Here is an 18,626-nt window from a genome sequence, read left to right on the forward strand (position 1 = left end):
TTCACAAGATTAGTGTGTTCTTGAGGAAGCAATGAATGCTGTTCCTGATGAGTTGAGCAGCTGTTCAGGCAGCATGTGGGCATGAGCTGCTGCTGCCCTTCGGTGTCAGTGCACCAGTGGCGTGGGGATGGATGGGTTTTGTTGTGGTTAGGATTAGGCAAGGAAGGCATGAGTATGAACCAGAAATTTGACAAAGGTGATTCTTAATCTGAAATGACATTCAGATAACCAGTTGTGCCTGAGTGGTCCAGCTCAGGACTAGAAGCAATATGACCATTGGGGACTGGTTCTTGATTTTGCCTGAACCCCAGCAGAATCCTATATTACAATAAACATACAGTTCCCAATATTTAACCTTCTCAGCAGTAGCCTAAATGCATAGGCCTTCTCACTGAAAACTTAGAATGCTTGACTTCTGCTTTTTAGGTGTTTTTTCCTCTAAAAAAAAAAAGAAAAATGAAATTTAAAATGAGAGGTAAACATGTAAAGTTTTACTTTTCGTATGCATGTGTCTGCCAAACCACAGGAGGAACTACTTAACTCATTTAGCTGCTTGTAGTAGAAGTCTGACTTACAGTAAGACAGGAAAAGAAAACTCTCAAGTGTTTTGAGAACTGGCCTTCATATGGATTCACATTTAATAAGAATTTATGTAGCAATTATAATAAGAATACCTAAAATGCATCGTAGCAATATCTATATAACACTGTAGAGATTGTTGCACTGCACTATAGGAGCATCTTTGAAGTAAAATCAAACTTCCTGGTAATCCGAAGCAAAAATTATTCCATTGATCTGCAGAGGTATATAGGAACATAGTTTGAGCCTCTGTAGGCAGTTGATCCTAATAATTCACAATTCCTCTCTCCTGGGGCTACAGCAGCTTTATAAGACAAACAAACAGCTTTATAAGAAGTCACCCAGTCAAGATTCCTGAGAGAGTACCTAATTAGTTTTCTGCCCTTCTGAGCAAGGGTTGTGAATGGTCTGTTCTATTACATTTTACTTTCTGTCAGATTTCACTCTGAATCTACCAACAGAGAGAATTAATACTTTGGCCCTTAATACTGTGTGTGTATATTAAAAGATGAGATTTGATAAATCTTTTACCCATGAATTTCTTCAGTTTCTGGCTGAAAGCAGAAACTTAATAGCCTTAGTGTTAACTAAAGATAAAATGATGTGCTTCATGAAAACCTTCCTAATGAAATACTGAATTTAACAAAACATTTAGTGTAAGTTTGCAGTGTGTACATATAGTTTAGACTTGTTTCCAGGATGGGGAGGAAATCTTTATACCCTGTTTTCTTCTAGGTCCTATGGGATTTTGTTTTAATTGGAAAGAAGGACAAAGATGGAGAAGTGTGTATTCTCCATTGGTAGATTACTGTACATCAGTACTCTGTCTGCTAGGCTGTCTTGGATTTATGAGACAAAGTGGTGCCTACAGGTTTCTGTGATGAACAAAACAAGTGTCGATTCTATAGGGGGAAAAGAAACCATTTTTTAAATTACCATATGTGCTTTTATTCCTAAAAAATTTTCAGTAGACGCTTTGTTATACATCTGTCAATCAGGTAAAATTTACTGCCCTACTGGTTATACCCACTACTGGTGGGAATGTCTTCAGTTAACTTAAGTAGGCAAAGGCATCTTTTCTAATTAGGTCTTCAAGTATTTGTCTTGTCTTCAGTCTGTAGTGGGCAAGGGTTGTCTGAAGTAGTTGTAGATATTGAACATTGCTGAAAACCTGATATGAATGATCACTGCATCCCAGTTCTTGTACATCTGTGCTTCGGGAAAGTGCTAGGATCATTTATTACTTTCTTAGGAACAGTGAGCTCAAGGGACATCTTTTACAGTAAAGAATCTGCTTTAATTTCCGATTCCATTTAATCTTTGTTGCAGTTGGGGCTGCCAACAAAGATGTCTGTTGTAATATGGATGTATCCACTAGGAAAAATTGACAGATGGTAACAAAACCTTGTACCAATAATCCAGGCTGTGTTTGAACTCATGACCTGTATGTGAAGGGCTCAGTATCCAATTACAAATCCCTTCAGCTATCTACTCATCTGTGTCTAATTTTTAAAAAGTCCCTGTCTCACACCCATTCTTTCAGTGTTTTATAGAAGTTAGGTCCCTTGTACTCTTTCTTTCTGTTAATATCATTCTGATATTTTTTCCACATTTTGATTTGCTTGGGTATTCTCTTTTTCAATTTTCAAGTCTGTCTTTTCTGTGCTACCTTGCATATCATTTTTCATTAGAGGGGAGATAGTTTGGAATTTAATAAAATTGTTTAGTACAACGAATTAATGCAAATGTTTGTTTTAAAGAATGTGACTATTTTGTGTAACAAGTTCAGGAAACTGCTCACATTTTAGGAGAGGTTTTAACAGGTGAGGAAGAATAAAATTGGCATGGAGAACTCAGTTAAGAAGGGCATTGTTTATTGTAATTGTCTTTATTAATCTGTTCCTAAGACCTTTCTGCTTTTCACTGTGACCAAAAAATGCAAATAAGTGTTTTCTAACATTATTAATTTGTTGACTAAGGTTATTACTATTACTGCAACAGTAGTCCTATTATAGCATAGTCTTAACTTAGTTTTTATTAAAGTATGGAATAAAAGGCAGTTTCTGTCATAGCAAGCTTACTTTGATATTTTAATTCTTAACAGCCCCTTTCTTTTTAAACCTAAAAGCAGAGTTTTTGCTTTCTTGTAATGGTTAATATCTGATAATTTCATAGACAACTTGGGCTAGCCATCTACTCCTTCATCAGCAGATCATGCCAACAGTAGGTGAATTCACAAGCTATTTGGAACTCCTTCTGTGTCTCTGAAATTTCAGATAAGAAAAAATAATTTTCATATATATTGTAAATATGAATACAGAAATGTTGCATCAAATTGCCTTTTTAATATGTTAACTTACTGATTCAAAAAGCAGCACCTTTTTTTGCTGTCCACTTATGAGAGATGTAATTTCTATTTAGTTTAGTGTTAACCAAAGGAGCTAGTGATCTGCAAATTTAAACTTTATTAAATTAGTATGATTTCGGCTTCTTTAAAGGAAATGCAGATATCTCCCTAGGTGATAGATACACTGGCACCAAGATCCAGTTTTCTGTAATTAAGGGCATTTGCCTGATCTCCAGGCCTCCATGAGATGCCGCATGTAAAACATCCATTAGAAGAGTGACTGTTCAGAAAGATACTGGCTTGCATATTGGGAGTAGCTTTTTTTCAGAAGGACACTAAATCATGTGTTTCACCTGCAAGAATGTGTGCAAATACTTATTTTCCTGAGTCAGGAGTCAGACTACTAACAAAAGTTATCCCGACTGGAGCATAAAATACCTGCCCTTTATGGGAGAGCATTTTGAAGCATTAGGTTACAATGTTATCAAATCACAGTATACTCTTTCCCCCCTGGGCTGATGCTTTGAATCATTTAAAAACTCTGGAACTGTTTTTCCTATTGCACTTAGGTACTGAAACTTGTCCTGGCGCTGGACCAAAGAAAGAAGATAAACAGCTGAGCACTGTTTGCCCGGCTGAAAACAAAACTGAGGGACAGGCAGAGGCAGCAAGTCTTCGGGTAGCTGCAGGAAAGGACCACATGGAGGAGCAGCACTGCAGTGCTGAATCAACAGTGGAGCCACACACCCAGTCCACAGGGACAGTGGGCAGGCCTTCCTCGGGCTTTTTATCATCTGGGGATGCCAGGAAAGATAACAGTCTGCCGCCGAGGGAAAGACAGCTCTCCAAGGATGCAGCAAAAATAGAAGGGGCTGGGGAGCCTGGAGTGAAACTCCCTCTTGAGCCAATGGTAGATGCTTTGGCTTTAACAGATGCTGATTATATGCCTACTGGTTTGGTTCCTTCTGATAAAGATGTGCCAGCTGAGAGAAATCTGCTGAGATCAACACGTGCTGCCGGGTCTTCAGAAATTGCTAGTGGCCAGCTTGGAAACAGTGATTTAAAGCAGCAACAGATACAGCCTGATGATGATGATGATGAGCAGCCTTCATGGGACAGAACTGCATCAGATGAATGCTCTGGGTGTAATAAAGTGTCTGAGCATGAGAGTACTGCCCATTCATGGATGTGCAAGGAAATACAGAGAGCAGCAGGACAGGAGGAGAAGGTCAGTAATGAACAAGAAGATTTATTTCTGAGATTTTTGAATGGTAACATAATAGACACTGAAGAATCTGCAAATTTAGAAAACCAAGAGGACTTTGACACTGTTCCAGATATTTCACCAGACCGAGCATCTTATAACTCCCTGGAAGCTTTATCACTGGACGACAGTTTTTCTTCTCTTGATGAACTTACAAGAAGGATAGAGATTACTGAGGTAAATGTTGTGAATCCTATAAAATCTTGTATGTTTTTCTCAGTTAAAATATTTTAGATATTGCCAACTTCAAAATGTGTTAAATATTCCTTTATGTATCACTTTTTCAAATCTGAAATCTATACACATTTAATTGTTCTGACTTACTCAGAAAAAAGTTCCATTTTGCCTCTCTTTCTTCTTCTTGACCAGCAGTGCACTGTGTTTCAAAAATAAGATTGTTCTTATATATGAATGTGATACCTGGGGGAGTTGTTTTGTTGTTTTTTTTTTTTTTGTTCTGACATCTCTGTTAAGAAATGTTCTCACAATTCCTGTTAAATCAAATTTTGTGTCAGAGATCTACATAATGCCTATGATGTACCATCGTTCATTTCTATGCATAGAACAAAGTTTTTTGGGTTTTGTGCTTATTCCATAGAGGTGAGAACTACATATATATAAATTCTATATATGAATGAATGAGCTTCTGATTTTATCAAGTTTAGGCAGATTTGTTTGTTCAACCCAAGCTAAGAAAGAGCTTCTAATCCTGAACCCACCTTCCTTAAGCACTGCTGATAAGCCTGTAACAAGGTGGAGTGCTTCATAAGCTAAATTGCTTTTCTGAAAATAGAGAAGATTTATTGCTCTGGGACTTTTTTGGAGAATGTAATGATGACATCTTTGCTTTATTTGTCTTCTGGTTTTGCTGCATTTGCATCCATGGGACCTTAAGAGCTTTTTTTTCTTTAAATTAAAAAATGAGTGTATTGTGAAATGATGTTATTTCAGATGCTGGAGGGGGAAGACTTGTATGAAGGTATCTTATTAGTTCATCTCTATTTTTAAGATCTTTAACAATAGACTATCCCCTTGGCAATAAAGTACTTCTCTAGAGATCAAGCTAATGCACAGAGACCAAGAACCCCCACAATTGCTCAAGGACAGTGGCCAAGCAGGGAACTAAATACTGGAGATCAGTGCTGATGTTATTACCTGTTTGGTAAAGTCTGCAGAGCTGAAAAGAGAGTATTTTGTTTTTTCTTACAGTTTCTTACACCCCTTCTAAGATCATGCCTCTTGTCTTTTTGAGGGCTCTCAAGAAGTATGCCACATACCAGGACTGACAGCCATGTGCACAAAGCTGTACACAAGCATGTGTGGAAAGCCACATACGTGTTAATAAATGTATCCCAAATTTTCAGCTAAGTCCCTTGGCTTGTGTTCACTTACAGGGTGGTTTTGAAAAAGAGTGTTTTGTTGACAGTCTCTGCTAAGCCCATATACATGTATAACAGAAGAGTAATTTAAGTATCATCCCTCAGCATTAAGTTTCTCCTGAGCCCACTGAAAGTTCCACATTTTAGCAGAGGAGTATTGTTCTGTTTCACATAGATAAAGCCTAAATAAATCCAATAGCATCTATTTTTAAATAGCTATGTTTGTGCCATTTGTGTTTCAGAGGATTGGATAGGAAGCAGCATATTGATACTGTTAGAAAAACTATGCTTGTATTGATTGTCCCTGTGACCGATGATGATGCTTTACAGGGTATCTAATTTCAATTCTAATTTGCTCTCCTGATGCTGGGACTGCCAGTTCTCTGATGGCACAGTTGAGTCTCTGCAGAGGAAAAAGTACCTTGAGTTTTTCCATAGTACTTTTTGTGGCCATATAAGGCATCATGTTGGCTGCATTGGTGAGAGCCCACTTGAATCACTCTTAGCAAGAGGCCCGAGTTTTGTGTGAGGCAGGCAGCTTAAATGGGAGAAGGGAAGAAGGATTAACATCAGTAGCAATTAAAAATGGTAATGTGCAGCATCTCAAGCAATACTTGAGATTTCTGGGTGCCACAGGGTGAGTTAAGGACAGCACACCAGCTTGTATTGTTTCATTATACACTTACAGGATGTTTTCCCACTTAATCTTACCACCCATCAGGAGCCTAGGGGTTGTTTTTCAGAAGTGGTAAGCCCCCACAGCTTTCTTGGAAGACACATTTGAAAGAGTTTGGCACTCCTGAGAAAGCAGCATTGTTAACTTGTGTTCATTGATTCTGTTCTAGTGCTAAAATAAGATTGCACTGGAGTTTTGATGAGCAGACTGATCTTTGTACCCAGCTGTAACACTTCTTCCTTTCTTTGAAGTTGCAGTGTTCAGGCTATGGCAACCTAAGAAGATAAGAGTGTTTTCATACACTGGTTGTTAATGAGGTATCTAGAAAATGCATTTGTGTAGCCACATGTGTGAAATGAATCACATGAAACGTACCCAGTAAAAAAGAAAAAAATAATCAATTTGAAAGTGATAAAACTTATCATTAAGTGTTTACGCAACTGCCACAAACTAATTTTGGGATTACCTGGGGACAAACCCCAAATGGTAGGATAAAATTGCATTAATGTTCTTCAATTGACATATAATAATAATTTATTGAAAACAGGGAAGGGTAAATACGTGTATGTATTTACAGTTAGGAAGTTTTGCTTGGCTCCAAGAATCATGTCATGCAGTTTTCTAATTTAGGTACTTTGTCACTTGCTTTTAGTTTATCATTTACAATAACTAATCACAAGAGTAAAAATTCACCAAATTGTGACTCTGGATTTAAATAGTTGCAAAACTGAAATAGTAGTTTTGTATTGTAGGGGCCCTTATAACGGGGTGTTTCTTCACTGGTACAAACCATCTACAACAACATGCAAATGATGGGAACACCACAGTCATTTTATAGAAACAAGATTTGTACAGCTTACAAAGACCTTTGAAGCACAGTCAGAAGCTGGCAACAACAGATATTAGGAGTATGTAGCTCTTCTTAAATATCTTTGCTGTCATTTCTATGAGAATGAAATAACACACCAGTGGCAAAACAAATTGTAACCTCAATGAAGTTGCTTTTTGCTATATAAAATAAAAGGTTGTGGCATCAACTTTTTATATGAGAGACAGTTAAAAAAGTGAGTAACATCTTAAATTTTTTCCTTATCAGAAAATCATAATTGGGAAATTCTTTGCAGAAATCAAAGATAGTGAGACTGTCTACCAAAACATAAAGCTTTTGGATGGCAGTTACCAAGAAGTGAAGTCTCAACTAGTTTTGGAGGCAATGTTTTGGATCCTCTGTTCTCTTGTATGGCTTGGGTCCCATAGCTTTGAGTTTGTAAGAACTAGGCTTCCATGTGCAGTGCTTAGGCAGTATCTCTGAGGTATTTGTTCCTGTATAAAGGAGCTCAGGTACTTCCATGGCAAGTGTATCAGCAGGAAAAATAGTTACCATCTGTAGCTGGGGTATGAATAATAAATCTGCTAAGTTAGCTCTTTTTCAAATTCAAATTACTCACTTATCTAATGTACTTTATTAGCAAAGGGGTTTGTCTGCTGCTTTTATTGTAACACAGGGCAGTCTTTGTCATTTTGTGGATTACTGCTTTTAAAAAATTTGGTACTGCTTGTAATAAAACTACAGTTTTTGCCAAGTAACTGAATAAGGAATACAGCCCACAGAAGAATACACAAACCTTCTTTTGAGTAGTTTTCTGCATTCAGACCAAACCACATCATACAGTGAGCTTTTCTTCCTAGTTTGTAGTACCTCCATTCTGGGGTTTTTATTTATGTCTGTATGCTACAACTAATTCTAGTGTTCAAGTTCAATATGTTATCTCTAAGAACTTGAGTTACAAGGCCTTATTTTCATAGTTTTGTCTGGTATGTTTATAAATATAACATACACACATCATATTTGTTGAAAATAAGCACAATGTAAGAAGCTTTTTGATATTTTATTACCAAATGCTGTTTTAAACCGAGAAGAGACAGGTAGTTTAATTAGAGTTTATTTCTTCTAATTTTGCAACCTGGTTATTAAAATTCATCTGAAAAGTGTGAAACTTTTGATTGAAGCAAGATCCACTTTCTATTAATGGTGGGGAAAAGTCAAAAGCTTTATTTAACAGAGTTTCAGTTAACCAACAGTCCTTGTTGCTTTCCTTTTTGACTGTTGGTAAAATGCCACCACACTCCTGCATGCCACTTTCAGTTCCTGTACAGTGACTCTAACAGCTCCAGTCAAAAGATTTTGTGAAGGCCATCAGAGCTAAGCTCAGTTACACAGATGCTCCAAATACATCTTTTGTTAATTATCCAGCTTAGAATTAAGAAAATATCTGATGTTACAATAGGGTCCTTTGGGCAGCTCTTTCATGTAATACCTGTTTGCAGGGCAGTCTGGTGCAAGCCTGTATTTTTCTGCCTGTGGTTCAAGTCAAGCCTCTGCTTGACTTGTGGTCAACTGTATTAACCACAGTTCCCTTGTTAACTTCCAATTTAAATAATATATTCTGCCTTTTTTTAATTCCTCCAGCCTCCTCAAGAGTGGGATGTAAAAGTTCGTCTTGTGTGGCAGCTAAGTCCTTCTCCTTGGATGTTTAATTAGTGGGAGGTGGATCTAATATAATCACTTTCTGTATTGCAGACAAAGACAAAAACCTTAAGTGCATAACTTGTGAAATTCAAAGGTAGATGAAGTATAGTCATGCCATGGAGCTGAGTCAGGACAAGTTTAGGTTGGATATTAGGAAAAGGTTCTTAACCCAGAGGGTGGCTGGGCACTGAACAGGCTCCCCAGGGAAGGGTCACAGCACCAGCCTGACAGAGATCAAGAAGTGCTTGGACAAGGCTCTGAGGGGCATGGTGTCACTCTTGGGGTGTCCTGTGCAGCGCCAGGAGTTGGACTTCAATGATCCTTGTGGGTCCCTTCCAACTAAACATATTCTATGATTCTGTCCTAGGTATGAATTATGTGTCGTGTAAAGGGGCCATTTTTCAAAATACAGTTTATGGCTTTTGTTGGGATAGGGAAGTAACCCTAACCACACTGATTTTTATTGCAAAATCAAAAGCACTTGTTCCCCCTTTTTAAGCAAAAGGAGATGTTCAGAATAGAGAAACCTGTGCTGTGTCAAATTAGTTCTTTATACATTTAAAGTAAATCCTGAAATGTAGCCATGTAGGCTGACAGGGAAAGTGAATAAACCTCATTGTGGCAAGACTTTCCTCCAGAAAGCCTTTTATGTAACTGTAATTACTGAAACACATTTCCACATAATCCTGTCAAGGATAGCCCTCTGGTTTTAAGCTTGGAGAAGATACGAGTTTGTGACACAGTCATTCAGAAATGACCAAGAGCCAACAGACAAAAGGAAATGCCTCAGGCTGCAATGATGACTTGCAGAGTAGACCACCACTTCTAATCTTAGGGCAGACTGGTAGGAATGCCCTGCTGTCTCTGGGTGACATTCCCACCTTGTGCAGTCCACTTGGGAATAATCACACCAGGCAACAGCCAGCCTGCTGTGTGGGTGGTGTGGGAGGAGCCATTGATCCTCTTTATGAAAGCAATGCTGTAAGCAGAAGCTTAAAATAATCTACTCTACTAAAGGATATCATTTCATCTCCACCTTTCCAAATAAATAAGTCAAATTAAAGCACTCCTACATAATCCCCTTCCTTGTCACAACAGGAAACATAAGTGTTGATTTTTCTGCTGGCCTGTTAATTTTTGTGGCAGTTTTGCAAGGCTAATTTAACATTACCAGTAGAAGCTGCATCTCAATGCACTCATCTGTGATGAGGCACTTGCAGACTACTGGTCCTCTGCATATTGACTTAAACCATTTCTTTCCTCTGCCTCCACACTTTCACTGCTTTCCAAGTACTTCCTTGCATTGTTTCCTTAAATAATCCATTCAAGCTCTGGAGTAGATAAGCAGAAGGGAAAGTGAGTATCGGAAGTGTGGCAGAGATCAGTTTTATCCTCTCAATTGTGATTTTGGAGAAGTTTAATAACTGTAGGCATGCACCCACAGTGCCCAGCTCTTGAGTTGTTCTGGCTAATCTTATTTGTCCATTTGAGGGCTGTAAAATACTGCCAGACCAGAGACCTGCAAGTGTAATTGCCACATTTATCAATTAAATGTTGCAAGGGCTAAAGCTGCTCCAGTGCCTGTTGGACTGGGCCTGTGTCCTGCTGTGTGCAGTGCACCATCTCTGACTGCAGCCTGCATCGATGCATTATGTAAGGCCATAGCATGAGGCAAGCTTAAGGACATAAATTATGAAGTTGTTTGTTTTCTGTTTCTCTACAGCTCTTGGAAGTACAATGCAAACAAGTTTTTATGGGTGGTCTAACTTAGGTTACAGATAGGCTTCAGCAGTCAGTTGTCTGCAATTACAGTGTTAATTGGAAAGACACATTTTATCTGTAGCACAAATGTAGACGAGTTACTTTTCAGTTTAACAAATGTTACTGCTGATCTACAGAACTAAGTTTTTTAAAGTCTACTAAGATCTAGGAAGAAATAATTACAACTCCTTTTGAGGCAAGGATGTTCACAAGGCAAAAATAAGGGCAATTCTAAACAAGCTTTCTGCTTTAAGTTCTGTTTATTTCTAGCACACCGAGAACTTCTTGCTTAGGAAAGCATTTTTGTCCTGATACTTCACCTATTTTCATTTCATTAATAACTAGGAAGTTACAGACTGCTCATCCTTCCCAGTATGGCTTAGCATATATTCCTGCAACTAATCCACATGCTATAGCAAAGAAAAGAGAAGTGTGGTTTATTGACTTGCTGATCGTATTGCTGTTTATGCTAGCTGTTTGGGTGGCCAGCCTGTAGGGAAGGATTTTTGAGCTGCTGCTGTATCCAGAGAGCTTATTACAATGTGGAGCTGGAATCTATCCAGAGCACTGAAGCTTTCTTTTTCCCTGGTGTTCCCTCTCTTTGGTTTTGTAGCCCTGCTGTAGCTGCTTGTCCCCCCTGGGGAACCAATTGCAGTGCTGGAAAATTAATCTCACAATAAGTATTTGATGGTCTCTGCAGGATTATATCTTTGGCGAGGCAGCAGCAGTGTGTCATTGACTTCTTATTGCCCTCTGATGATAGTGATTTTGACACAAATCCGCCTTGCCACTGTCCCTGCCCATGTGAGCTTACAAAGGAACACAAAGTACAATCCAAGCAGAAAATGTGTGTGTATTTAACTTTTATAACAATTCAGGGCAAGCAGTGTCAGTAAGCAGCAGGACTGCAGCTGTCCTGTCTGTTCAGGACTTGATGTCTTCAAGAAGGAGGTTTCACAAGTGCTGCAATGTTTAAGAAAAGCAGACTAGAAACTATTTATTAACTGTTTAGCTTGTTTCTTCCCTGAGTCCTTGTGAGAAATCAAAGCATGAGCTCTATGTAACATCTCTTGTACCACTCACTGACTTTCCTGATAGATCACCCCAGTGGAAGGATTGGTGTCCATACTAAAGAAGAGAGATGACAGGGATGGAAAAACAATTGCTCAAGTTCAGCAAAGGCAAACAAAGAGAAGAGTGAGATTCCAAGAAATGGAAGACACATTGGATCAAGGTAGTTTAAAACTTTTAATTCATGGGTTGCGCTCTTGGGGTGCAAATACTGTCAATCTCTTGGTTCACAACACAAAGCAGGCATTTATTGAACATACTCTCTTGGTTTTTTAAAACTTAGTAAGTAAAGGTGATTGATCAAAGATTGCTAATCCATACCAGGTTTGGGTAACAAGGCTACAGAAGGATACAATGAGCACATTTCTGTTTTAAAGCACTGGTTTTTGCTCTGACTGAATGATTTACAGGTGACAGATAATTGAAGTCCTTTCATTAATATTCATTGCTCAGAGGTGGGAGGGGTAGGCTTTCTCCCTAAATCCATTTGCTCTGTAGATAGAGGGATGCAAAAGGAACAAGTCTGTTGTGCTTTGTCCATGGGTACATTTCCAACCCCTTCTAGCAGACCATGGGATTGGAAGGTCAGATTTTAACCTTGCTTTATAATTTAACATCCAGACATATTTGCTGGCTGTCATTAAATCTGGCTTTACACCTTACTGTCTTTTTGATGGGCTATATAGCCTCATGAGAAGCACAGCATGTTATTCTGTTATGCTTATTTTTTTAGCTTAGGGCCTGCATTATTCAAACTGAAGAGATATTAAGAAAAATACTTCTATTTGCTAATGATATATAAAGTGCTAGGTACTATGTATGCCACCCACTAAAGGGTATAAATTAGTTTTTAAGAGTGTGGTAGCATGTCTCAAACTGTCATAGCCTAAAAAGAGACCCTGGAGATATTTTTCTTGAAATTATTTTTAAAGTGTTTATGTTTTATTTAAAATTCCAGTTACAGTGTTTTCTATGATTTTTCTCCAAGGATTTAGTGATTCAAAAGGAAAGTTGTTTTATATTGTTATTAGGACTTTAAATTTGATTTCAAACACACACACAAAAAAATCACTTGAATGTTTCTTTTTATCCCATTTCTTCTCCCTGGTGTAGAGTGAAGGGAGTACAGTAATTTTGTTAGAGCCATGTCAATCTACAGAAGATGCAAATGTTCGTGCATACAGATGAGCAAGGACAAGTGAAGTTGTGAGGATGTAGCAGCACCTCTGCAACTTCTGCATTGCTCCTACTCTGGAATAAACAAACACGCAAAGAATTAGCAGAGAATAACCGAGATGTAAAACAAGCCCTCACATTAGCCTATACTGAAGGTTTTGTGTCTATAGTCAAAATGTGAGAGTAATCACAAGCAGTTCATTGTAGTGCAGTCAGTGTCATTACAAATGAAGCACGAATGTTTCCATTTAGTTTTGTTTCAAAGCCTTTGTTTCATTTCAACTTTTCATGAAGGACAGCTGTGGCTGTGGGGCATTCTCACAGGTAAGAGACTCCACAAGTGATCTCAGCAAGGACAGGTACATAGATTGCAGAAATGAAGCAGTATCATTATTTCAGTTTCTGAAAGACTGGGAAACATAAAATTCCTGGTATGTATTATGGTCACTTTGACATGGTGAGCATTATTAAGTGTGTCCTATCCCAGGTTTTCTCACATGCATTTGTATTGCTTTGTACAGCATCTTTTTTCACCTTTTCTTGCTCTTATTTACAGATGAAGTGTCTGGTGGCTCCTGTATTTTGCTGATCTTGCTGTGCATAGCAACTGTTTTCCTTAGCATTGGAGGAACTGCACTGTACTGCACCTTTGGTGACATGGAATCCCCCGTGTGTACTGATTTTGCAGCCAACATGGATTTCTATTATACACAGATACTGCAGCGTGTGGAAGAGCTGAAACACTGGGTAGCCCTCTCATAGCTGAAAGGAGTGGACACAGCACGTTGAGAGCTCACCAGTGGTTACTGGAGAGAGCAGAACAAAATTGTGATTTCAAGTTCTCTAACGCTTGCCACCTGCAGGTGATGTGCATTTGATGACATAATTTCACATTTCCTTAGAAATCAAGAAAATTTTAGTTTAGCGATCAGGTGGCAAAATGTTCACATGTGTTCACAACTGTAGCAGCGTGGTATGGGAGCATAAAAAGTTATTATCTTCATCTTTTGAGAGTAGGCAAGTAGCTTTCATCCACTTGAGAAAGTGAAGAAGGAAGAAAATCAACTGTCTTCTATATTTTCTCCCATTGCCACACATTGTGTAAGCAATCTCTGAAAGCTTAGTAAAAGGACAGCTTTAATTTACAGCTGTTTGTGCAAAGGTGTTGCCTCCAGCTATCATGCAATAAGTCTCTGTTTTATGGAAACATTATTTTTTTTTCTAAGTCTTAATGTTTATAACCATTTTATTTCTCCTGGTGAGCAATGTAATTATTTGGGTGGAGTGAGAAGAGAGCAGTGGCATTCACTGAGCCCTCATTTGGTGATTACCAGGCTGACCCTGTATCTTATAGCTTGCAGTGAATATCATGAATGGGATAAATCTGCTGGCAGATTTCACTAAATTTCTTGGACCTTTACTCTCAGTGTCATGTGGGTTGTTTTAAAAACGGAAGGTTAAAAAAGAAATCACTGGTCTCACTAAACGCAGAAACAAAAGATGTTTAGTAAATTATTCATATTAAATAATCAAGTGGCTTTGGCCCATTTTAAAGCGCCTGGTAGCAGGTGTGGGGCTAACTGGGTTTTCCTCCAGCTATGTCACTGACTTGGAGTAATCACTTTGTGCCTCAGTTTCTCCTCCATAAATGGAGAATAATGATCCTTGCCTTTGTCTGTGAATATTTATTGGAATTAGGGCTCATGTCTGATTCATCCCAAATGAGTGCCCAGGATCACAGAACTGTGTGGCTGCAGCCTCTGTCAATGAGTCAAAGTTATGTAAGAGGTTCAGAGGTTCACTGCAGATCCACAGCCTGTTAGTATTCCAGGGCACTTGTTCCAGCTGATAAAGCACATTTGCATTTCTCTGCCCTGCAGTTCTGGGACCTGTATTGTAAAATCTGTTCTTTCTCTATCAGCTTTACAAACAAATTTAGATTAGTAGAGAGAGTCCTTTTAAATGGGTATTTCTATCCCTTGGTGCTCAGCCCTCCCTGTGTAGTGGTGAGAGAAACACTGACAGGACAGTGAAGGTGAGAATGAGATACTTTTAGATGGCCCTTGGGCCACGCTCTGGTCAAGATGTGGCAGCTGTTCTTGCACAGAGCACGATGCTCCAGCCCTGCTGACGGTGTGAGTGTGAAACAATTCCTTTACACCTCAGGAAACAGCATTTTTGAGGGGTCCACTTCACTCCACTCTGTGATTTCCTGCTTACTAACCTTGTATGATGCAGTGTGTTCAGGTTTAGGACATTATTTTGTAAAAATGCTATGAAGTGAAATCTTCGAGATACTGCTCAAAATTATAACATTAAAGATCATGCTTTCTGACATTTGCAAGCAAATTGTCCCTCTAGTGAGCTTGATTGTTCCTAATGCACTGTTACACTTAACAGGTTTTTAAAGTGAAAGTTAAAATCATGTTTTTTCTAGAATAAACTGCATGTATGATTTCTCTTTTGGTTTTCACTGTGGAGGCTTAGTTTATTTATACCTTAGGGAGCCTCATGTGCAGCTTTATACTAAACTAGCAAATTTCAAATACCCAAATTAATGAAAATTTTTGCTCTTAGAATGAAACTTGAGAATGGTAGTTTGGAAGTTGTTTGTTGTCTTCAAGAGTATCATAATGCCGGGCTACTCTAAAGGAGAAAGGGAAAGACACTTTTGTATTTTAAAGTGTTACTGGCTGGTTCAGTTTATTATTTGAATTCTGGGTTTGTTAATTTATTTAGTTTTTCTTTTAAAGAGAAGCTTAATTTTCCTTTTTGGCAATTTACTTACAGGGTAATTAAAAAGCATGCTTTCAGTTAAAGTATGTATTTATAGTGACTGTGTAGTTAGAATATATTTTGTATATTTTGGGTTTCTGTAACTTTGCATTGAGTGTTTCCGGATATTAAGTTTATTCCTGAAGAGACAACTGTTCATTTCACCTTAAAAAAAAATATTTTTAACTTTTTGTGCACTTCATCACCAAAAAGATCAAGAGGTATTTATAGATCTATTTATTCAGAAGTATATCATACATGGATATCAAAGATCCACAACTTCTAGGTTCATTTAATTAAAACTATTTTAAAACAATTATTTTATTTAAAACTCTAAAGCTATTTAAAGTCAAAGCAATTTTTAAGAAGTACTTCAGTTTCAGATCAGTAGTCCAAATGCTGGTATGTTCTCTTTGTGCCACATTCCTGGTGCAAAGACTCACGAGTACCAGCAGAACTGCCTACGAGACCATGAGGAGGTTGGGCAGCCCTTTCTGTGTACCCTGTTTGTGTAGCCACTGAAAAGGGAGCAGCCAGACAGACACCCTGTGTGACACAGAGACCCCACACTTGTGACGTGAAGCATCTCCTCAGCCTTCCCAAGCTATGCCAAGGTACCACCTCTGCAAAGTCTCTCAGGATCTGAGGGAGCAGAACGGGCACATGTGCACTCCTGATCTGAGCTGCTCACTCCTCAGTTGCAACCCAGGGTTCAAACCTGGATCCAATTTCTGTTGGCATTCCTTTATGAAAAGCTGAGGGTGCAAATTCTTGCTTCGTGTGACAGTTCTGTCAGTGCAAATGGTTTGCATGGTGTGTAGTACAAAATTTGCGTTGTGTTGGAACTCCAGAGGGTGTGCAGGTAGGCTTGATGTTGGCCTTCCTGAGTGTTCTGCCCTCTTTGAAATACTGGTGACACTGCTTCCAGCTGGGTGACCTGAGGGGTTAGGATCTACAGAGAGGTAAATCAAAGCAAAAAGAATTAGTGGGTTTGAACAGTTACTACTTTCTGAGTGTTTGAAGTAAAATAATACCACACAATAGCTAAGATTGTTTCAGGAGGAAGGAAACAGTGGAAAAAGCCTTCCCCTTCACACACACGCTTGAGGCATTTTAAAGCCTTTTGTGTATAATTTTGTTTATTCTGTTTCCTTCCCTGCCACTGTCTTTGTGGCTGTTCTGCTTGGCAATAGAGGGACCATACTGTGCTGAGTTGAAAACATTTGTAATTGATAGAAAAATTCAGGAAATGGTTCCATACTTGACAGTAGTTTAAAAAACTTCTCATAAAATATGACTGGATTTCAGGGTGCTAGTGTACCTTCAGAGAAGTTGTGCCACCTAATCACCTGCAGCATTCTGCTGGAAACCCCCACTGTTTATTATTAAAAACTGTTTATTCTTTGAGCACAATTATTTCAAAGAGGTTCTTGTGATAAGGAAAACACCAACAAGGCTTTTTACATAGATTCAGCATTATGCTGACACAAAATCTGACCACGTAATTAACACCCTCACCCCAAACAGCCTAGACTAGACCAAGGAAGGCACTGTGCTGTAGTGTAGCCACACTATACCACAGGCTTCTTCTCAAGACAGCTTAAGGAAGCAGACATTCCACAGCCCAGACATGCCAGCAGAGGCTTGTGATCTAATCACAGGCTGTGTTCTAATTTTTTTTTCCCATTATCTTTGCTTTCATACCTGGAAAATGCATAGTAGCGCTGATGACAAGCAATAGGAAGTACAGTAACAAAAAGGGAAACTCTCATTTAGGGTTCTTGGTAGTAAAGGGCAAGTTTGAACTGTCAAGTCAACAGAGTACATTGGAAGTCCAGATTTTTGTGTGACTGGGTACTGTTCCACTTAGTAACCTAAAGGGATGTTACCCTCCTAAGGAACGTGTTTGCCTACTTTGTGCTCTAATGTAGAGCCAAGAACATCTGAAAGGAATCAAAGTTATTTGTAACAAATTTATCTTAAGCTTCCTTTAGCAAAAGGAGTAAATAACTGTCTTTGAAAGTCACCCAAGCTTGTAATTTACCTACTGTAGCAAAAAAAAAAAAAATAAAAACTGTCCCAAAGAAAATACATGAACCTTTTTGGATACTGTGATTTCTAAATGTTTTAAAAGACTGAGATTTTCTGTGACATTCAAGTAAATTAACAAGTAAATTCCTCCAATAAGAATTTCATGATCAAACCCAAACCAGAATGGAAAGTGAAGATAAAATGTGAAAAGTTTGGTGTGGTTTTTGGTGTAGTGATTTTTTTTCTCTGGGTGATTTGTCCTTGTTTCAATAGTTAAACAAAACCCCAGCTTCCCCACAGAGCTTGGTGCCACCAGACAGGTGGGTTTCAAGTACCAAAATGTTGCCTTACTGCATCATTGTGAAAGCAAATTGGCAGATGGTGAGTTTCAGAATTCCTGGTAATTGGTGGGTGACCTGGATAGTGGCCACAAGACATTCTGCTCTCTAAACTCAGTTAAATAAATAAAAACACAAACAGTTTCCGATCATTCCAACATATTAGCCTCTGATCTGAGCAGGACTATATCAATGCTACATGTTGCAACACTTTTTTCCACCATTTTTTATTCCTTCTGTCTCCTTTCCACTTTACCACTTCTTTCCCAGTATGAAATAGCACCTGTTCTAGCATTCACAGGACCATAAGGGAATTGGGACCTGAGACAGTCTCTAGGCCAACCTTCTGCTCAAGGCAAGGTCAACTGAGATCAGACCAAATTGCTCAGGGCTTTATCCAGTCTGGTCTTGAAACCCTCCAAGGATGAAGACTGCACAACCTCCCTGGGCATATTCCTCTGGCTGGCTGTCCTCAGGGTGAAAAGGTTTTTTTCTATACCCTGTATAAGTTCTCTTTCAATTTGATGTCTCTCATCCTCCCGATATTCACTGCTGTGAGGGCACTCCTTAGTAACCTCCTCAGAGAAATCTTGTTCTCCAGGCTATACAGTATTTTCTACCACTGTCCTTCTGATTCTTCTCACTTTCTTGTCCACAGTATCTTCTTTCCTGACATGGATCCAGAATTCTTCTATTAAA

At 38.6% G+C, this 18,626-nt stretch overlaps 1 protein-coding gene across 5 annotated transcripts in view; it reads left to right on the forward strand.

Moving 5' to 3' along the window:
- Positions 1–17,655, forward strand: part of CNST (consortin, connexin sorting protein) — a 48,867-nt gene extending 31,212 nt beyond the window's left edge. For all 5 annotated transcript variants that reach the window (XM_063390969.1, XM_063390967.1, XM_063390971.1 and 2 more), the window contains 3 exons: positions 3,496–4,367; positions 11,635–11,770; positions 13,340–17,655. In XM_063390969.1, coding sequence (XP_063247039.1) covers positions 3,496–4,367; positions 11,635–11,770; positions 13,340–13,545 — 1,214 coding nt within the window. In that variant the 3' untranslated portion in view covers positions 13,546–17,655. The remainder of the gene's footprint in view (positions 1–3,495; positions 4,368–11,634; positions 11,771–13,339) is intronic.
- Positions 17,656–18,626: the final 971 nt, after the last annotated feature.

This window comes from Prinia subflava, chromosome 2 (genome assembly GCF_021018805.1).
Source record: "Prinia subflava isolate CZ2003 ecotype Zambia chromosome 2, Cam_Psub_1.2, whole genome shotgun sequence".
In the NCBI taxonomy this organism is placed as follows: domain Eukaryota; kingdom Metazoa; phylum Chordata; class Aves; order Passeriformes; family Cisticolidae; genus Prinia; species Prinia subflava.